Below are 19,457 nucleotides of genomic sequence, written 5' to 3' on the forward strand. Positions count from 1 at the left end.
TGGCATGGATAGCTACTCTTTTACTAGCAGTCCTATAATCTTGTCATTAGCTTTTGCACTAACTGGGAACTTTTTTGCAAAGCTGTGCTCTGCCAGTGTTAGACATTTCCTTTTCTCAGGTCCTGTGTAAATATAAAGGTTTCCAAGCTCCATCTGGTTCCAGTTACTCAAGCAATAGAAATACACATGCTTCAGGAATTTGCAGACGGAGACTTACTGCCTTGCTGCCTTATAAAATCCATTACAAAGTTCACCATCCTCTGTTGCCTCCTGATATACCTGTAGCCGGCAAAACAATTTCCCCCAATACTTACTTAAGTTAGAGAAACAAACCAGAAGCTGACATTCTCAGGCCCTTCTTTCTAATACCGCTAACCTGCTTTCACTACTAAATATGGCTTTATAATACACACACACACCCTTGACCACCAAAGACTGCCTCTTCCTGAAATCCCTCGTTCATATAAATACAGGAAGTAGAAATAAGAGAGGCTAAAATCAGACCTTCTTGGTAGTTTGCTTTCATTTCAGTGCTTGTTTAGTCCGCTGCCTTCCGATACTACTGAGCCTGAAGCTGGTTATAAACATCCTCCCCCTGCTGCCCCTTGAAATATCATCTTCTTCAGTGCAAAGCCTAAGGATGAGTAATTTCTACTCAGCGATGGAATGGAATTTCTTTCTTCAGCAAGGAACTCTAAAGCCACTGTGAAACAGAAAGTGCCTTAAAGTTTGCTGTAATGATGAAAACATCAGCAGGAGACAAGGGAGCCAGGGATGACTCAGGGTAAGTCCTAAAATTTTAATGAATGCTCACTTTTAATAACAATGTCTCTTCCCTTTTCCTACTTAACAAAGCACTCTCAACTGTGTTTGCAAGCTGGCTGGGGAGTTATCAGCTACATAATCACAATGTAGCAGCACAGTTGTATTGTAATGTACAGTATTTCCTTTAGCTAACACATTCCAGCTGAAAACAAACTGCACTAACTTTATTTAGCTTGAATCTCAGCTATTTAGGGAAGAAGAAGGATGAACTGCAATCTGCTGTTAAAGGCGAACAACAGAATAAGGGAATTATGTGCTTTTGGAAACATGACAAATATTTTCTGGGAGACTTGCTTTGTTTCCACTGAAATGCTGAGAAGTGGATAAGAGCTTGATCCTATGAGGTGATGGTCACTCCAGCTCCAGCTAGCCAAGGAGCGCACACACCCTGTCCATAGACTCCCAGGAGACTTGAGGTGTGCTTTCAGTTACGAAAAGGCTCTAGGCTTTTCTGGCTCCTGGACAACAGACACTGCACCTTATAGGATCAAGTCCCAAGAGAAAGTAGCAGGAGAGAAAATGGGTTTTTGATTTGGAGGACAGCCAGCTGCTGGGACTCTGGGGTCAGGCTGGAATTCACCCAAGGCTCAGCTGTATCGTAAAGCCCATGCTGAAGCTGAGCATTTCTGTTTCCTGTTGAAAACAATCAGGGGAAAATGATATAACTGCTGAAACCTTTGGTCACCCTCCCCCCTTGGAAAAACATGTAATACTAGGTATTGTGAATGCTTCTTATCTATCTGACACACTTAGACAGCCTGTTTCCCATGAATAGAAGCTCTTAAATGTGTCTGTGATGGGTGTGGTAGAAGAAGCTGTATAGATGGATAGACATTGGATATTTGCATTTTCAGTCCAGTCTTCCTTGACTTAGAGCACACTCAGTCAAAAAGAAGGTAAAATTGCTGCTGTCAGGCACACTAGCTATGGTTTCACCATAGCACTGTTCCTGAATGCACACATGGAATGAGGGGAATGGAGGGAGAACCCTGCATTATAGCTGTCATTGCTTTTGCCTTCTTCAGGTGTTTACCTAGTAGCGAGGAAAAATGCCATCTCTGCTCCAAGATACAATTACTCAGTTCAACTTAAGATTAAGCACTAAGGGACAAAGATTGCACACCCATAAGAGACAAATGAAAGAATCCAATCCTTGCAGACTGGCAGGAGGAATTTAGTAGATGGTAATCCATAGGAATATGCACTTTGTAGGTATTCCCTGCATTTGTGACAGTGAAGATACCAAGTACTGAGAAACTGAAAGATTTATACTGTTTATCCCCTTCTCAGCCTGGCTGAGAGAAGCCACATGCTTGCAAAGATTTGCTTTTGGTTTAGAGTTCCAAGAGAGAGTAAACAAGCCATAGACCCTAGATTTGGGCTGTAAAACAAGTGGTTTTAGGAATATTGAAGCATGAGTGTGTATGACACGTGTGTTCTTCATAAATCTGTGAGCATCCGAACAGTGTAAGAGAACAGATTGGATCTGACTTCTCTTTTCTTTCATTAACTGCTTGTCTATATTTTCAATCTATCTCCCACTCATAAATAAGAACTTACATATTTAAAAAATATGTTTTAACTTTTCTGTTTACATGCCTCGGTATTGCTGAAGATCCTCAAAATGACACTTCAGGATGCATACCTTGTGGCATCCAACACACTACAGAATTAGAAACATAGCTAAATGATGCTTAGCGTATTTCCTGTTATGGTCACATTGAATTAGGCACCAATTTCACAAAGTATTTGTAGATAAAATTGCTAGCTTTCAAAAGCAAAAGAAGGTAATAGGGGGCAAGTTGCTGGTGGAGAATTTGGACCTGATTTTAAAATTCTGTGCACAAAAATTGCATGAGCAATTGCCCAGATTGTACCTTCATCCACCTGAGTCTTCAGGTTGTTAGTTAAATGTATAAAAGGTTACTCACACGCACAGGGACTATGACAGTGCAATTTATCATAAAAGTACCCTAGCAACTTGAAAAGTATCCATCCCTAGTAGTGACTGCAGGGTCTAATGTGCATGTAGCAAACCAATAAGGAGGGTTTGCTGACTTAGGCTTCTTAAATGGCATAAAGACGCTGGAGAGAAGTCTGCATCAGAAACCAATAGTTCCTCAGCAAGAAATGTGGGGAGAAGGGTAACTAGGAGCTGGATGGAAATCAGTCTAATCAAATTCTTCCAAAATGGGCTGGGGAACAACAAGGAAATTATAACCAGTAAGCCTGACCCAGAGTCAGGCTAACTCCTAGGAACGTTGATAAGTGATGAGATCACAAAACATCTGGAGAAATGTGAGCCAATTGAGCCTGATGACCACGGTTTCATGAAAAGGTATATGCCTTCGTTCCAACATCTGGCAAATGTATGGAGGAGATGATGAGGAGAGCAGACAGAGCTGAGATGAAGACATAATCTGCAATACGCAAATATTAAGTAGCCATTTGGGATAATGGCTGGTTCAGACAGTCGAGATGTGTTACAGTGGTTCTCACTTCCGGGGCACCAGGCTACTTTAATGAAGTGATGATTTTAATGCATTTTTTTAGTGACAAGTCTTTTTGGTACAAAAAACACCCTCACAATTGACACTGGTTTCCTGCCATGATTGTAAATGTCTAAGTAAAGAGGCCAGGCACTGGCGGGGTCTGGAAACTGAAGAACTCTTATATAGATTCACAGATTTTAGCTTCAGAGGGGGCTGTTTGGACTGTCTAATCTCATCTCCTGTGTAGAGCAAGAACCACTCTGTTAATTGCCCTATCAAACCTATCAAACCTATCATTTCTGCTGGAATGGGAGCTTTTGGATTTTGTTGCCTGCAAAAGTTTTGTTATCAGTTGAGTCTTGTGCCTTGGTTGCACATCTGTCTCTGCAGTGGTGTAAATAAATCTAATACCAGCATTTACGAGTTTGAACTGAGAAAACAATTAGACAATCCCAACTCTCCTCAGGAGTCCTCCTTTGAAAATAACTTAATCTAAACTTATTGGAATTAGTAGAATGAGTCCCACTGGCCTCGGCAGTCTTGGACCTGATGCAAAGTGCTGCTCAAAGGAAGTTTCCATCCAGAACATGTGAGGTGCAGGGGTAAAGTGGGTAAGGAACTGTTTAGGCAGCTGGAGACAAATCAGAGTCATCAAGTGTGCTGTCTGTCATGTCCTGTTGTCAAGGGGTAGACCTTCCAGGCCCAGGGTTTGGCATTTCTCAGGAATGAAATACCTGTGCCAAAGATGCATTACACCAGGGTCAGAATATTACTATAAAAAGACAAAAAAGGAGGTGCTGCCGAGGAGACCTGTAGTTGGTGTATCCAGAGACTGGACATGAAATATCTCCTGAAATTCATTTTACAGAAAAGCATGTTTGCAACCACACTGACTCATCTTGTGATCTTGACAGTGCTCCTGGGTAAGTTAGGAGTCACCGACCTCAGCCTGTGCTTTGAACACACTGCACAGTGGTGATGGCTGGTGGTAGCACAGAAGGCAACTGTCCCTTTGATTACTAGGGGCCAGAGCACATGGGAAGTACTGCCCTTGAGTGCGGTACTCTTCATCATTGCAGACAGCCCTGTACCCATGTTCACAGGAATGGGGGCACAACCATAAGCACATCCCCATCAGATTAGCAATATTCTGCTCGTCTTCTCTCCACTACAGTTTCATCTAAACATAGTTTTTCACTTCCTGTCCTGAATTGCTATGTGCTATTTTATATTCTTGACTTTCCAACCTCGACACAGCAGTAGCTGAAAAACATATATGTGTGTGTGCATGCATGTGTCTCAGTTTGTGTGTAGAGGTATACACATAGAACAGTGTGCCCTGGAGTGTGGCTATGAAGCTTATTTGGCATATATTTGGGCTGGCTCCATTGCTTGTAAGTGTACATCCCCTACCATGCCATTGTGTAAACAGTCTGCACATCCCAGAGAAGATCTATTTTATAGCATTTTTCCAAATGATAGCAGGACTATATATGTACTCATCCATCAGCAAATATAAATGGCTTCTCTGACATCAGCAATACAAGCTTGTGACACCCAGAGGGATCGCTAAACCTGAAACACGGGCATTAAGACACAATACGTAAAAGCCATCCATTGGAGACTGCAGCAAATTTCACTTCACAGAGCTATAAATGTTTGCCTGCTTAGATTGCTAAAGAGCACAGAGACATGTGTTAGTAAAACTAGGACAAAATATTGTCCATGGCAGACCTTAGCCATTATAATTTTGGAATTTGGGAATAGAAATTTTGCATTTGGGAATAGAAAAAAATAGTTCTTTGGAAGAGTAATTAGAAAAAAAAAGGCAGCTGTTTGGAATGACTGACCAAATCCTGGTGCAGATGGATTTGTGAGCAGAGGGTATGTATGGTCATCAAAAGCCATATGATGTCCCTGAAGATTATCACACTTTCCCAACTGTATTACAGGGACCCATTCTGTGTAGGGAAGGGAGTGTGTGTTTGTGTGTGCTTGTGTTTGTTTATGTTGTCCTTTGCGAGGCCTTACATATGAATGACAATGAATGTAGACATTTAAGAAGTCATCATGAGATTTAGAGTTAGCAAAAAGCAGGGGAAAACAGGTTTAGCACATGTTCTCTAAAAGACAATGGAGGGGTCTCACCATAACATCATCATTGTAGAGCAGTGCTACAGTCAAAGGGGATGGGATGTGCTGTGACGGCCAAACCTGGTATTGAGAGCAGCAACTAGATCATAATCCACTGTGCAGGATCTAGACTAAACCACTTAGTTTTCTTTAATTCAGCCTCTGTCCCATCCCATCCTGTCCCATCCCCTCCCCCCCACAAGAGTTCCTGTAACTTCTTGCAGCTGGCTTGAGTCCCTACAGAGTCACTTTTCTGGTGACCAAAGACAAAATCCACCTGTGTCCTCCTCCAACCACTTCACACATCCATGGGAGCTTGACTGGCTGGCAGATCACACCAGAGCTGACTCCCAAGGCAGCAAAGGTATTTCGCCTCAAGGACACTGAAGTCACATCCATTTGCCACACTTCTGCTTTGGACTACTGATCCTGTTTGAGGTAAGGGCCCTATCCAGCAATGAACATGCTGAGCCCTTATCCCTGCATCCCTTTTGGAGGAGTGGGGGTGCTATTGCAGTAGAGATAAGTAAATAAGTAGACCCCCAAGTAAATGGTGCTTATTTTCAGAAATGGTCCAAAACGTCAAGGCCTTGTGCTTTTTGATTCCTGAGCACAGTTGTCCCAGATACAAATAATAACTGAGTAACAGCACTACATCACCACAGCAACATGAGAATTGATTAACTGAAGTTTGTTAAGAGTTTTTAAGGTGTCAGAGGCAAGATAATACTAACATTCAGAAAGAGAAGGTCTTGAAAACCACTATTCTGTTCAGAGCAGTTCCTTACATCAGTTTCTCAGGGTTGCAAACCATATAGCAGAAATTTTGCTGGCCAATTAATTCTGTCTCTATATAAGTAGGATAAGTAATTTGCTCCAATGGCAAGTTTAATTTGAGGATGGAGGTATCAAAATTCTGCCACTCTTTTCCCCAGCTACCTTTCTGCAAACTTCAGGGGGGTTGTGTGTGGAGAAGTAAGTGATTTTTTTTGCCATAGTGAATATTTATTGGTCATTATGTCTGAGCTGGAGGGGGCTGGAGTGCTTGTTATGTATTTTATGAAGCTAAAAACCTTCAAACATTAATGTCATATCTCATTCCAGTCTCTCTGGCTTCATGAGAAAAATTATTCCTTAAAATCTGAGATGCAGATGGTAAATAAGTGATTTAATAAAGCTGCTTTCTTCTCTGAAATTTGCTGAATGAGAAGATGCAACGCCATTACAGCCCTGATGGAGAAGGCCTGGATTAGTGGCTGTGTTATCAGAGCTGTAGGGCTTGTTCAAAACCTTGGTAAAATTACCAGAATTACTAGCTGTGGGCTGCGGGGGGACATAGCACAGCACTCACAACAGTGAAATCGATAGGAGCTGCCCACAAATTTAAAAGAGCAAAGGAAAGGGATGTAGCTGCAGTACCTGAGGAGTCGTATCTTACTGTGAGTCCTGCACTGGACACACACCACCTAAATGAAGGCAGGCAGCTGTTCCAGGAGAGCCGCTGGCAGCAGAGCACTCTGGAACGCACGGTGACTGGGGCAGGGCACATCTGTACGGGAAGCTGGGAGGCGAAAGGGTGCCACGGCTGGCTGTGGGCAGGCTGGCATTGAGCCGGCACGAGGAGCAGCAGCAGCAGTGAGGACACAGCTGGACAGGCATCCAGAAGGGCTGACCACCAGACAGGGGGCACAGGGTCTGCAGGGGTTAAACCCTGGCTGCCAAACCAGCGCTATGCTCCCTTGCCAGAGAGGGCTACCTGTGATAGGCAGGGTGGAGAGGCAGTTGCACCCCATCTGCTGCGAAGGGGCAGTGGGGACTGCTGAATAAAGTGTGTGTGCGTATGCTGTATTTTCTGCAGACAGCCTCAGCCCACTCTCTCCCTTCACTACGCGGTGCTTGGCAGTGATGACCTGCTCACACAAGGTAGGAACACCCGTACTAACCCCATCCTCCCCTTGGCGGAGGCAATCCCTAAAACACAAGCATGCACTGGCTGAGTTGGAGCCTTGTGCTGGCGTCAGTCCGGAGTAACTCTGCCGGAGAGGGGCTGAGGTCAGAATCCATCCCAGTCTGCTGGGTGCTCAGAGAGACAAGGCAAGCTTTCAGCTGGTGTTTTTTACTGTGAAGCGGGGTGTGTGTGTGTGTGTGTGTGTGTGTGTGTGTGTTTGTGTGAATGTGCGCGATAAAACAGTGCTGCAAGTAGCTGTGGTCAAGCAAACAGCACCATTTAAGCTGTGCAAATGTAATAAAGCTAAAAGCGTCACCCGATACGGTAGCTATTGTAGCTGCAAGCCTTTCCTCTGTCCATCTCATACCTCTCTGAGTCAACTAAAGTAATTCTACCTGCTTCCAGAAATGGGATCGCTGAGTCAAAATGCCCTGCTGAAGCGGGAATGTTAAGGCAATGCTTCCCTCAAGGTTTCAGCAGGGAGAAGTTTGGAGCGCTTAGCTCCTCTTTGACTGTACCCCAAAATAGTACAAGTCTTTTTGCAAGTGAAGATGATTACTTGAGCAGCAAAGAATTAGCAGATGTGAGCACTGCACAGCTTGTTATGCTAGTCATATTTTCCTAAATAGATATTCTGTTAGATGCATGCGAGCCAGGGTGTGCTAGAGAATGCAACTCTTTTCAAATAGATGGACATATATATATATATATATATGCATATCTGTGTGCCTTCCCCAGATTTACTATTGCCTTTCTGCTAAATATGGAATATATTTATGTCTGAGCAAAGGATTTTTGCTTTGGCAATACCAGTCAGTGCTAAAAGTGCCCTGTGAGCCAGATTCACATCAGGTTCAAATACTGTCTCCCTCTGGTAGACTGGTCCCATGGGAGGAATCACTGAGGTGGAAGGAGCTGGTCTTGTTGCCTCTGTGGCTGGCTAACGGGCAGCAGCATTTGTTTCCTAGGAGGGATCCGTGGGATTCCTACTTCTCACTGAATCCAGACTTTGTCTGCCTCTCCCAGCCATTTTTCCTGCCCAGGACACGTCTCACTGCAGAAATTGGAGAAGTCAGGGCCCAGGCCAGCAGCTTCCCTCTGAGGCATATTGGGTGTCAGGGAATTTGTTGGAATCCATTGCCACCTGGGCCAGATATGCTTGACTCGGACACCAGTTCCCCTGCCATAGCCATAGGGAGAAATACCTGACTCTGGCTTGACTAGAAAATCTGGTAGAAACATTTCTGTCCTCTAGCTGTCACAGTCCCTCCTCCCTGCCTGCACTAGAGAAATATCACGCGGTGTGCAGGGTATTCCTGCGCATATGCTTAGGGAGATGCATATCTATTGCATTCAAATTAAATATTCTTAAAGGAATGGTGAAACCTTATCCAAATTATTAACTTACCCTGGTATTTGATATTAGAGTAAACATTTGCATTTGCTGTTTGCTACATTACTGATCCCTTTTAAATGGACATACATAGTGTTTTCACTAATCATAATGACATTCTATGATTAATACCAGGCCCTTCTATGCATAATGAGAGGATCTCTAAGTGCTTCAAAAATATTAATCCTCCCAACAACAAGACAGATATCTACTACCAGTACTGTAGGGAGGGAAACTGAGGCACCAGCTCATTTTGCTGATTTGCTTATAGCCACTCACTCTGTAGCACAATCCCCTGGATCCTTGTTAAGCATTTAACCCCTGACCTTGCCCCAGATCAGATTGTAAGTTTGTGGTGAGGCCAGGAACAGAATCCAGTTCTCAGAAACCCTTTTTTTTTGGTGGCTGAGTTTTCTGCTGGATTAGGAAGCTGAACCAGCTTCCTCAGTGGCTACACAGCCTCCAGATCTGAAGCAAAAGGAGCGGCAAAAGCTAAGAGTTAGGAGTGCGTGTATGTTGGGACTTCCCTTTCAGCAGCATCCTGCCATTGCTCTGGGCTAGGAAGAACATGAAACTGCACTCTGAGAGTTGTTTTCCAAGGCAGAGCTGCAATGCTGGCCCAGGTCAGGTCCTACAAGGGCTGGGGATGCTGATGTTTTGTTCCCTGTGGTTCTTCAGGCTCTGTGGGACAAAACTGTTTCTGGTAGGGTTGAAAGACCTGTCTTACTGCTTGAAATTACCCCCTGACTATGTTAATTGGTACTTTCTATCTGCTTTCACAAGACTAATGAATTCTGGGGGAACTTCACATGTTTTGTTCAAATCAACTAAATACAACCTTGCAGATACTGGGAAAGACCTTGCCAAATGTAGGGAATCCACACAGTCCAGATACACCCCTTCTGTGGTGCTTCGGAGAAAGTCAGCCTTTGCAAGCCTCTGTCTTATAAAAGCAACCATTGGGCAGAACTAGAAGCATTCAAAGTCCCTTGTGAACTAGGTTAAGTTTTGTGATGCTTGGGAAACTTCACCAAGGAAACAAAGAGAACACAAAAAATAGTGGAGTCTGGAGGCTGACAGCTCTGCTGGCTACCTGCAACACTGTTCTACAAATTGCTAGCAGACCTCTAGGCAAAGGAAGGTTGTCCCACACGTTTGGCTTAATGTCAGCCTGGGACCTGGCCCAACCTTTCATCTTGCCTGCCAAGAAATGTTTTTCCTCTCTCCTCTCTCTCTCTCCTTTTTTTTGCCTTGAGTTCTCTCCAAGGAATCTGTCACCCATGATATCCACCCCACTCCCTCCCACCCCACCCTAACCCCCCCCCCCCCCCCAAAATAGAAACCATGCAAAGCTCAGAGCTTCTCCTGCTGAATCAGCAGTCAGGTAAGAGTTTGGCTTTGGACCGCTTTCCTTTCTGTCCGGAGGACAAATAAGTAACACAGGGCAACTGCAATTTGAACTATAGTGGAAGTGAATGACAGGGTGCTCCCAGCCTTCAGCTGGCAAGATACATGACGTTGTATGTTGGTCTAAAAATATCTCAACACATGAATGTGCTTCCATACACACACAGGCCTCTCTTCCTCCATCTTTCATGGAGATGTAGCAATGAGATCTCTTGTCTGATCTCTGTTATGTTACCGATTGCCTCTTTTTCCGAGCACTTGTTCAGAAGTGGTTTTGGTGTGTATTTAACTATTTTTTGTGTTAAATGGCCAGAATCACAAACACTAGGGGCAATGCACTCCTTAGGATGCTAAGAATAGTGATTAATGTTAGGATGCTTTGAAAATAGACCAGTGAGGTAAAATACCTGATGACAAAGTTGAATGATCATAACCATGTTCAGTATTCTCAAGGTCTGCATAGGTTCATTTCTGTGGCTCCTCACCTATAAGCAAGCAATCAAACCAACTTGATGAGTGTTTCTGGAGGGCTGACATGTGCATCCCAAGGCAGGACAGAAGGCTTGTCTGCAGAAAAAGGGCAGAGGACACAAGGTGAATTTGTCACAGCAAGGCTGTTCTTATATTGTCATTTTGGTGTAACTCTGTACTGAACTCCCAGGAATGCAGTCCTAATTCTTTCTCTGTCAGGTTAGTTTTAGACTGGATGACGTTGGTGACCTTTACAGCTGAAAAAAAGTCACATATGTGCACTGTGTTATGTTTCCAGCAGGGATGGGTCCTCTGGGTCTGGAAACTGCAGTAGAAATTGCCCGAGGGGCACACTGAAGAGCAGCCTGTGTTAGGGATGGATGGCAGGTGTTAGTCCCTTGGCCTGGGATTCTGGCAACTGTCCTTGCTGTTAGACCTAGCTATTGAGGTCTAGCCTGGAGCCACCCTGCCTAACCTTAGGCATTTATTTGATGCACCACAATTAGGAACCTGTGCACCCTTGAGGATCTCTGGACTTACTGGAGTGGAAGAGGCAGCTCCAGGGAGTAATTCAGGGTTACTGGTGCCAGTGAGGTGAAACCAGGGGTCTTTGCAACCCTGACACCCTTCATCCCAAAGCTCATATGCCTTTTACAAATACAGTGTCACTGCTCCTGTCCTCCTCCTACAAACAGGAAAAGAAGGAAACAGAGACATGAGGGATAACATTTTACAGGAAGGATACCCGTGCAAGGCACTGGGACCCATTTGTAGTCTCCTGATCTTTTGGAGGTGCCCAGCACCCATGTCTCTCCTCAGCCCCTGTGGGGACGAGGCTGTGAGCAGCGGGGGAGGGTAGGACTTATGGCTCACAAGAAGTTAAATATTTGTGCATACCTCGCTGAATCAAGCAGGGAGCCAGGCCAGGGAGCTATGCCCAGCACAAAACCTTCTTCTACCCCGTTGCCCCCCGGGTCAGATTACTCCAGGGTCAGACAAGCAATAGCAGCCTGGAGGGGAGGGAAGGTGCAGACCCCGTGTTTTGGGGAGGACATGACCAGCACAGTGATGGCATGGATTGTCTTAAACTGCTGTGAAACCATAGCCTTTGAGTCACTGTTTATTTACCTCATAGAAATAATGGCTGAGTGACCTTAAACAGTGGTAAATGAACAAGCTTGAAGTCCCAGCAATGGTTTAGCTGGGGCTGCGGTGAGCTGACAAACTTGCTTCACTGCGGCACCGCAGTGACAGATCTGCAGCTTCTGACATATCCTTCTCCACTAACCAGTCCTTTTTCCCCAAGCTGTCAGCAGGTCTGCATCCAGGTGGTACAGCACAATAAGTGCCATGACCATCCTCTTATCCATCAATGGCTTTTCAACACCTTTCCACACTTCTGACATACCCCAACAAGCCATTTTCTTCTTCTTCTCCTTCTCCCAGCAACGCAAATCTCTAACCTCCCCTCAGTGTGAATGCAGGTGGGGACCCTATCAGATCATAAAGCAAGAAATAAATGCATTTCTCCAATGTCTAATCAAAATTAAATATGTGGAGTCTGAAACTGATGGAGTAAGAATAAATAATGACAGAAAAAGTAGGTTCATAGAGTTAGATTTTTTTATTTACTTTTTACTAGCAGCACCATGCATAGAAAAGCATTCACATTGACACTGGAAAGAAATCTTATCCAAAATACATTTATTATTCATTTTTGGTCTGCAGAACAGTGAGTGAATGACTAGTTTGAAGACTGTTAGTGTGGTGCCTTAATGAGAAGTGCACCAGCCTTGCACCTCTTAAGGCCTTAGCTCTGCTCCTCAAGGTATCACAGGATAAAAGTTTGATGGGTTTATTCCCAATGGCAAAATGGCCACATCTAGTTGCAAATCATGGTTAAGATAGATGTTCACAGGTGTTTCTGAAAGACGGGAAGACTGCTCAGCTCTGTACAAGTCTGTGGTTAGCGCCTCATATCTGCCTACGCTAAATTCACTGACAAGGTGAGGAAACCCATTGCTTTTTATGACTAGTCAAACATTTCTCTTCATATTTTGCCCAGAGTTTTGGCTTTGACACCTTTCAAGCAACTTTGAATCATTTTTAATGATTCAAATGTATACAGGGTTTAAAACAGAATGGTTTTATTTTAAAAAATCACAATGTATTCTTAGTAAAGTTTGAATTTTGGAGTTTCTCCCTCCTCTTTATTTTCCATTTCCCTTTCCCTGCTTTGTTAAGTGAATACAACATAGAAAAAGAGTCCCCAGGGTTTTCATTCCTGCCTTCCTTCCTGGCCAGATATGCTGGGAAAGGGTGAGGTGAAACCTCTGTCAGTAGCCCAGGCCCTGCCATCAAAACAGGAGTATTCTGGGCTTCAAACATTTTACCTATTTTTGAAAGGCACAGAATAAACTCATCCATCTTCTCTCCAGCTGGTGGCTCTCCTGGGCCCTTCCAGTGCATTAACGCCACAGGATGAGGAAGCTGGGTGACTTTCCTTTTTTCTTACAGCTTAGAAAACTGTTTATCTTCTTTTACATGTTTGTATCTGGTTCCTGCACCTCACAAACCTTTCCAAAAAAGTTCAAGTAGAATTATCCAGCATATGCTTTTGCAGCTTTTCATCAAGGAAAACCTTCTTTCTTTGGCTTCTTTGACCTTACCAGAAATGACCTCTGGCTGGACCTGTGTTTCAGAAACTCACTTCTTTGCAGTAAAAAGAGCCTTGCAGAAGTATAAATTATCCTTCAGTGCCTGCACACAAAGAAATATCTGTAGTTTTAGAGATATGCTGAAATTCCTAAGAGAATAATTTGAGTTTGAAACAGGCAAGGGACAAATGACCTAAAAGCTCTGATTATGAATAAGGGGGAGAGGGACTTATCTTTAACACAGAGACTGTCTGTTTGTTATTAAGAACAGAGTAGGCTAATAAACCTTGCAACGTGCTAATTTCTAAGGCTGGAATGTGTTTTGACTGAGTAAAAAGAGAAAGACAGCTCATAAGATATTTTGAGACAAATTGTAGAATGTAAAATATATATGTGAAAGGTTAAATAAAGAAAGCAGTATAGTTTGTGAGGTAAGTTTGAGCCAAGACATGTTTCACCAGTATAGTAGTCCAAGTTCACTTTGGGGCTGTAAACCATATACTGTCTGCATTAATTTCTGCATTAATGAATGCAGGAAACAGCAGAACTGAGGAAAATAAGTGGGTTGAAAGAATGGTTCTTCCTTCAGTACATTTTTGGTGTTTGTTTTTATCTTGTTTCTGCCATGCCGTGGTTGAGAGTATGAGAAGGCTTATTCGTTAGTAGAGCTGACTTGGGTACTACCAGAATTAGCTTGTATTTTCTTAGCTTGTCTAAATTAAGAGGAAGAGCAGCTCTTCTAGATGCAGCTGAGAGTGGGCTCTAATGCTTGAGCTCAGTCTTTCTGCGATGGGAACTCTCTCTGGGTGACTACAGCAGAAATCCAACCACATAACACAGCCACCAAAATCAGGTGGTTTACGGGAAACAGCACAAACAAGCCCTCCATCTCCTCTTGTGAGCAACTCGGCCCTGCTGCTCATGCTGGTAGCTGTGTTTGGGAAAGATCTTAATGATCAATCAGTCTTAATGATCAATTTGCTTTCTGATGAGGGACAGCAGTTACATGTCACTCCTGATATCAGTAGCTCCCATCCAGCAAGTCTTCTTCAGAGCTGACCTGACTCCAGACCTTTGAATGGGAGCAGAGTCTGTTCAGTTTAAAATCCAGACAAGCTGAGGGTGTATTTTAGTATGATTGCAAAGCTGTGGAGAAAAACTTTCATTAGCTTTAAACTTGGTAGCAACAGCAGCCAGGGCACCAGAGCTTAGGGCAAGCTAACTTATTCTGCCAGTGAGCTCCATGTTTTTGCACTCAGCCTGTTCCTGTGGCCCAGCTAACACATTCAGAGTCAGCTAAGCTATCCTTGCTGTGCCCTGTAGCCAGCAGTGCAAGCCTGAAGGGTTACTTTGGTATAATGCTGATATATCAGACCTGCAAACTGAGCCCCTTCCTCTATAAAAGAGCAATCTGCTGTCATATGTGAGCAGAAAACCATCTGTGGCTGCTTATTACCTACAGTCTGACATTTCAAATATTGTTCTTCTACCTATACAACTGCTTGTTACACAGTTACTCCCTAGGAATATAATAGCACTTTCTCACTTTTGTGATTCCTTCTGTCAGCTTATGTGACCAGGGAGGTGTGTACCTAGTAAGCTGGTGTGTGGTTTAACGGTAGATGAGCTGTTCTGCACTGGATCCCCCTTTGCCCACCAGCAGAGCTCCCAGATGGGGTGATGACTTGCACCACTTTGGCAGGCACTGATGAGCAAGTGCAAGCAGGGTCCAGCTGGAAAAAGGCAAGTGGGCTGCAGTCTGTGTGCACAAACCCCTGCTGGCATCCACAGAGGTGGGCAGAGGTGATCAGTACACTGACAGACACTGAAAAGTTTGCAGGAGCGAGCACTCAATTGCAGCATGCAAAACTTCATTGATGAAATTGAGGGTATAAATATCAGAAAGTGGAGCGAAATGGGGAACAGAGATGTTTGCTGAGCTACAAGGTGTAGGTGAGACTGGAAGAAAAGACAGAGAATTTAAGAGGCCCTTTGCCTTATCATTCACCTTTTGGTAGCTGGAACAGCCGCTGCCTTGACTATTAAGCATGGTGCGTTACAGGCTGAACTGAAAGACCTGGGCACACAGGGCATCACTTGCAGATCAAAGACCAAACAGACTAAGAGTGGACATGAACACTGGAGGAGAAACAAGGAAAGCAGTGAGCAAGAGGAAGTGCTCAGCCAACCGCAGGTTGTTCGCAGACCACAGTTCGAGAAGCACTAGACTACTTCCTGACTTGCATGTACATCACCAAGGTAGACCAATAAGGCAAATGTTCTGCAAGGTAGGTAGGACTACTGAACAGGCAGGTCTCTTTAATGGGACACACTGAATTAGTCCATCATGTTACCTCCATTATCCAATTTACATTCAGTTCTTTTCTGTCCATCTCAGAAGATTATAATGTAGGAACCTCCTCTGGCTTGCTTAACTGCATAGATCTTTTTTCTCTCCTTTTGCCCATCAGGCCTCAAGAAAATTTTTGTTTTATTTCTAAGTAAGGGGTGGTGAATCTCTGAAGACCTCAAGGACTTTCTTCTCTCTTTGCTTTTTGAGTATTTCACTGTGGTTTTTTTTCTTTTTGTTGGTTAGGTTTTTGTCAAATCTCTTGGCTGTAATATGAAAAAAGCATTCATTAAAGTCTGAATTTACTGTGAAGCAGTGTTAACATTGGCGGACAACCTTAGCTGTTGTGCTATGGTTTTTTCAGTGTGTCTCTTTGTTGCCTTCCCACTTTGTTAATACTCTGTTTTATGATGAAACGACTCAAGAAGTTTATGGATCATAGGACTATCTCTCTAGCTAGATTGGGTGCAGTACTTCAGTTCCACCAGCTGTTTGAAGAAAATAATGAGAGTTGAGCAAGATAACCCAAGCCAGGTCTAGAAATTAAATGAATCCCTCCTCTCCATTTTGGATTAGTTGATCAGAACTGACCAGAGGGACAAAGATGGGCTGGTTTATGGGAATGAAGAGAAGGCATTGAGATATGACCACATCTAAGATGGAAGCAAAAGGAAGCTTGATGTACTCTAGATTGGGCACTGCATAACTTCCCTCCCAGCAAACTGAAAGTAACAGCACATGAATTCACAAGTGTCAGAACAAATATTTTTGATCAGTCTATCTAATTAGAAGTGATACCAAAACAAGAAAAGCACAGGTAGCTATTATGGAGAGTGGGTCTATCCAATGAAACCTTATTGCCACTTTTTCTGCTGTTACCCATGTAACTTTGGTAATTCCTTCTCCAGTGTGCTAGGTTCAGAGCTTCATGCTCTTTTCAGCATGAAATTCAATATGAAAAAAGGGATACAATGATTCGTACTGGCAGTAGGGCAGAGTCCTGCAACTGAGTCTTAACTGGATTGGTTGTAACACCTGATGTGACCAGGGCTGAGAATTTTCTCTCAGTATTTTCAATTGTGTAGTCTCAGCAACATCATCTGATCCCTTACTTCCAACTCTCTCTTTCAGTTACAGGAATTACCAGCATTGTCCATCTATTTCCACCAGGACTGATGTGTCAGCTTCAGCAGCTTCTAGCTTTTTCTCCTGCTGCAGCTCTCATGCTCCTTGTAAACTGTGTTGCTGTGCTTGAAAGGTTTCCATACATGTGAGATTCCTTCCACACAAGGTGGCTTGTCCTGAATTGTATCTCTTCAGGTACTGGGTGGCTTTGGTGCAGAGAGTTGCTCTTCACCTAGCATATGGAGTTTGTGGCCACTTGTCCCTCTTTTTCCCTCAATAACAAGGCAGCCAGCAAACATTTTAAGACTTGTGATGCTGCTCAGCTACAAATGTAAATACCTCAGAGTATCTTTACTTAAGGACAGCACAGCAAACCCTTGCTCTTGCTCTCTCTTAATGTCTTTTAGGATCCCAGGAGAGAATTATAAGCCATTAAGTGTAATAATAAAAAACTAGTTCCTAATTTTTACACCTGGTTTACTTAAACAAAGCTAAGGCCCTCAGTCTTTACCAGCAGGTGTGTCACAGAGCATTTGGTTTCTGATTCAAGATTCAGATTTAATAACACCTGATGCACCTTCTCAGATCTGTCTGGGTGACAAGCAGGAACTGTAAATGTGCAGGAGTAAAGAGGATGGTGGAGTGAGCGCTACTGATGGCTGCTTGCAGGAGCTGGAGCTGTTCATCACAGATCTCTGGGGCTAACATGGATGGAAACTCTCACCTAGCTCATCTGACAGTCTCCTCTGCTATTGCACACACTTTCCGTGTGTCTCAGCTGCCTCTGGGGAGTTCAGAGTGACCAAGCCTGTATAACATGCAACCAGGAAACCCCTGGTATCTGCAAGTGTGTGACAATATTTCTAAAGGCCCTTGCAAAATTATGCCTAAGCCTGCATGAAGTCTAGTGGATTACAACCCCTTGTAGTACTCATGATTTCTGGGAATATTCAGCTGGCAAGTGTGGCTCCTTGTTTGTAAAGAAATGAGTTATGGTGGTTATATTACTTCAGTGCGCAGTCACTGTGCAATAATTCAAATCACCACTGTCATTATTATTACTTCCAACCAAGCACCTGATACCTTCTGCCAAATTGGTGCAGGTGTGTAAATGTAATCACTATGCAATTAATTGATCTGTTGTGCCAATCAGCATGCAACACATAGGCACCCTGCATCCCAACTGAGTTCAATTTAGCAGAGTAGCTGCAAGATTTAATCCTGCTTTGCAGTAAGAACTTAATACAAAAATGAGGAGCAGGCAGCTTTAGGTCTGGCTTTACATTGCACATAGCAAAAATGAGCCTTTATTAGTCAAAGGGCTTTGTAAGCCTGTGGAAGAAGGAGGAAAGATTTGGCCAGACAGCATGTTATTTCTGAAAACTGTGGACTTAAAAACCATCCAGTGCGTGAATTCTGAGCAAGCAAAATAGCAAAGGCCGGCTGCTCACTGTGAAGGCCCCGTTAAATCCTCGCAATTAGCAGCGCAGCAAGAACCTGGGGGCTGCCTGCGCTCCCTCCTCTCCGTGCAGCAAACAGCAGAATTTGCTATGGAGCCAGATTAAATTGCTGGATTAAGCACTCCCACAGCCTGGCATCTGGACTTCTGTGACAGCTGTGCCCAGGAAAGAAGTCAAGTATGGGGACCATAGACTGTGTCAATTGCTGTGTCATGGGTTGCAGCATTACAGCTGGAAAAGGTCTGTTAGGTCATTCACTCCCATTTCTTTACCAGCACAGGATTTGACTCAACAAAGTGTTTTTTAATGCTCTAAACATGCCATTTTAAGAGATTTGAGCAATGCAGTTTTCTCCCTCTTCTCTTGGGAACTTATCCATCATCAGTTATAACTTGCTGTCAGGAAGCATCTAGCCTAAAATTCCCCTATTTTAATATGATTCCATTAATAATTCCCCTTGGCTCTCCTTTTTAACTCAACCTCCCCTTTTTCTGGGCTGCCTCTTCCTCCATCTGTACAGGTATGGGCTGCTTAGTTCCTCCTTGGCTGGGCTGGCTTTTGTGGCAGGGATACCCCATGCCAGGGCTCTCAGCCCTGAGGCTGGCTGGGTTCCTTTTCTGCCAAAAAAACCCCACCCACGGCCCTTAATTATCTGCACTGAACCCCCCCACACTCAAATCATGACATTTTTCCATTAAAACAAATATTTTCAGACTCTTCAACTATTTTATGTCTAAATTTGGAACAATTTTCCATTTTGCTTCCACTCTTCAAAGGTTCCTGTCATTGCTGTATCAAGCCTGCCATGCCCACGTCACACTGGGCCAGGCGTTCACCTCCGGCTCCAAGTAACTTTGTATTCTTTCCTTGGCCTTGTTGATACCTGTGTTTCTCCCAGATGATGGGATTCCTGAGCATCGTTGCTTTGCTGGCCCTTTTCTTTCCCCGTTAGATAACTAATGGGTGACAAAGTTCAGTGTCAGCGTAGCAAGTACAGCAGGATCTGCAATGCCTCTCGCCTTCTGGTGCCCCAGCAAGGCATTACCAGCACTGACCTCCTTTTGATCAAGGTCTCACACATCATTGGCAAAATCAGATTCATGCTTGTGTGACTAATTTGGGGAATAGGTTTTTGCTAACAGTGTTATGGGATATTTTATTATAACTCACCTTTCTTCTCCTTCAGCTCATTACTT

General features: G+C 43.8%; 1 protein-coding gene across 3 annotated transcripts in view; it reads left to right on the top strand.

Annotated features, from left to right (window-relative positions):
• Positions 1-568: 568 nt before the first annotated feature.
• Positions 569-19,457, top strand: part of RIN3 (Ras and Rab interactor 3) — a 74,873-nt gene continuing 55,984 nt past the window's right edge. For all 3 annotated transcript variants that reach the window (XM_013940693.2, XM_013940694.2, XM_013940696.2), the window contains exon 1: positions 569-784. In XM_013940693.2, the coding sequence (XP_013796147.1) occupies positions 738-784 (47 nt within the window). In that variant the 5' untranslated portion in view covers positions 569-737. The remainder of the gene's footprint in view (positions 785-19,457) is intronic.

Source organism: Apteryx mantelli, chromosome 4 (assembly GCF_036417845.1).
Source record: "Apteryx mantelli isolate bAptMan1 chromosome 4, bAptMan1.hap1, whole genome shotgun sequence".
In the NCBI taxonomy this organism is placed as follows: domain Eukaryota; kingdom Metazoa; phylum Chordata; class Aves; order Apterygiformes; family Apterygidae; genus Apteryx; species Apteryx mantelli.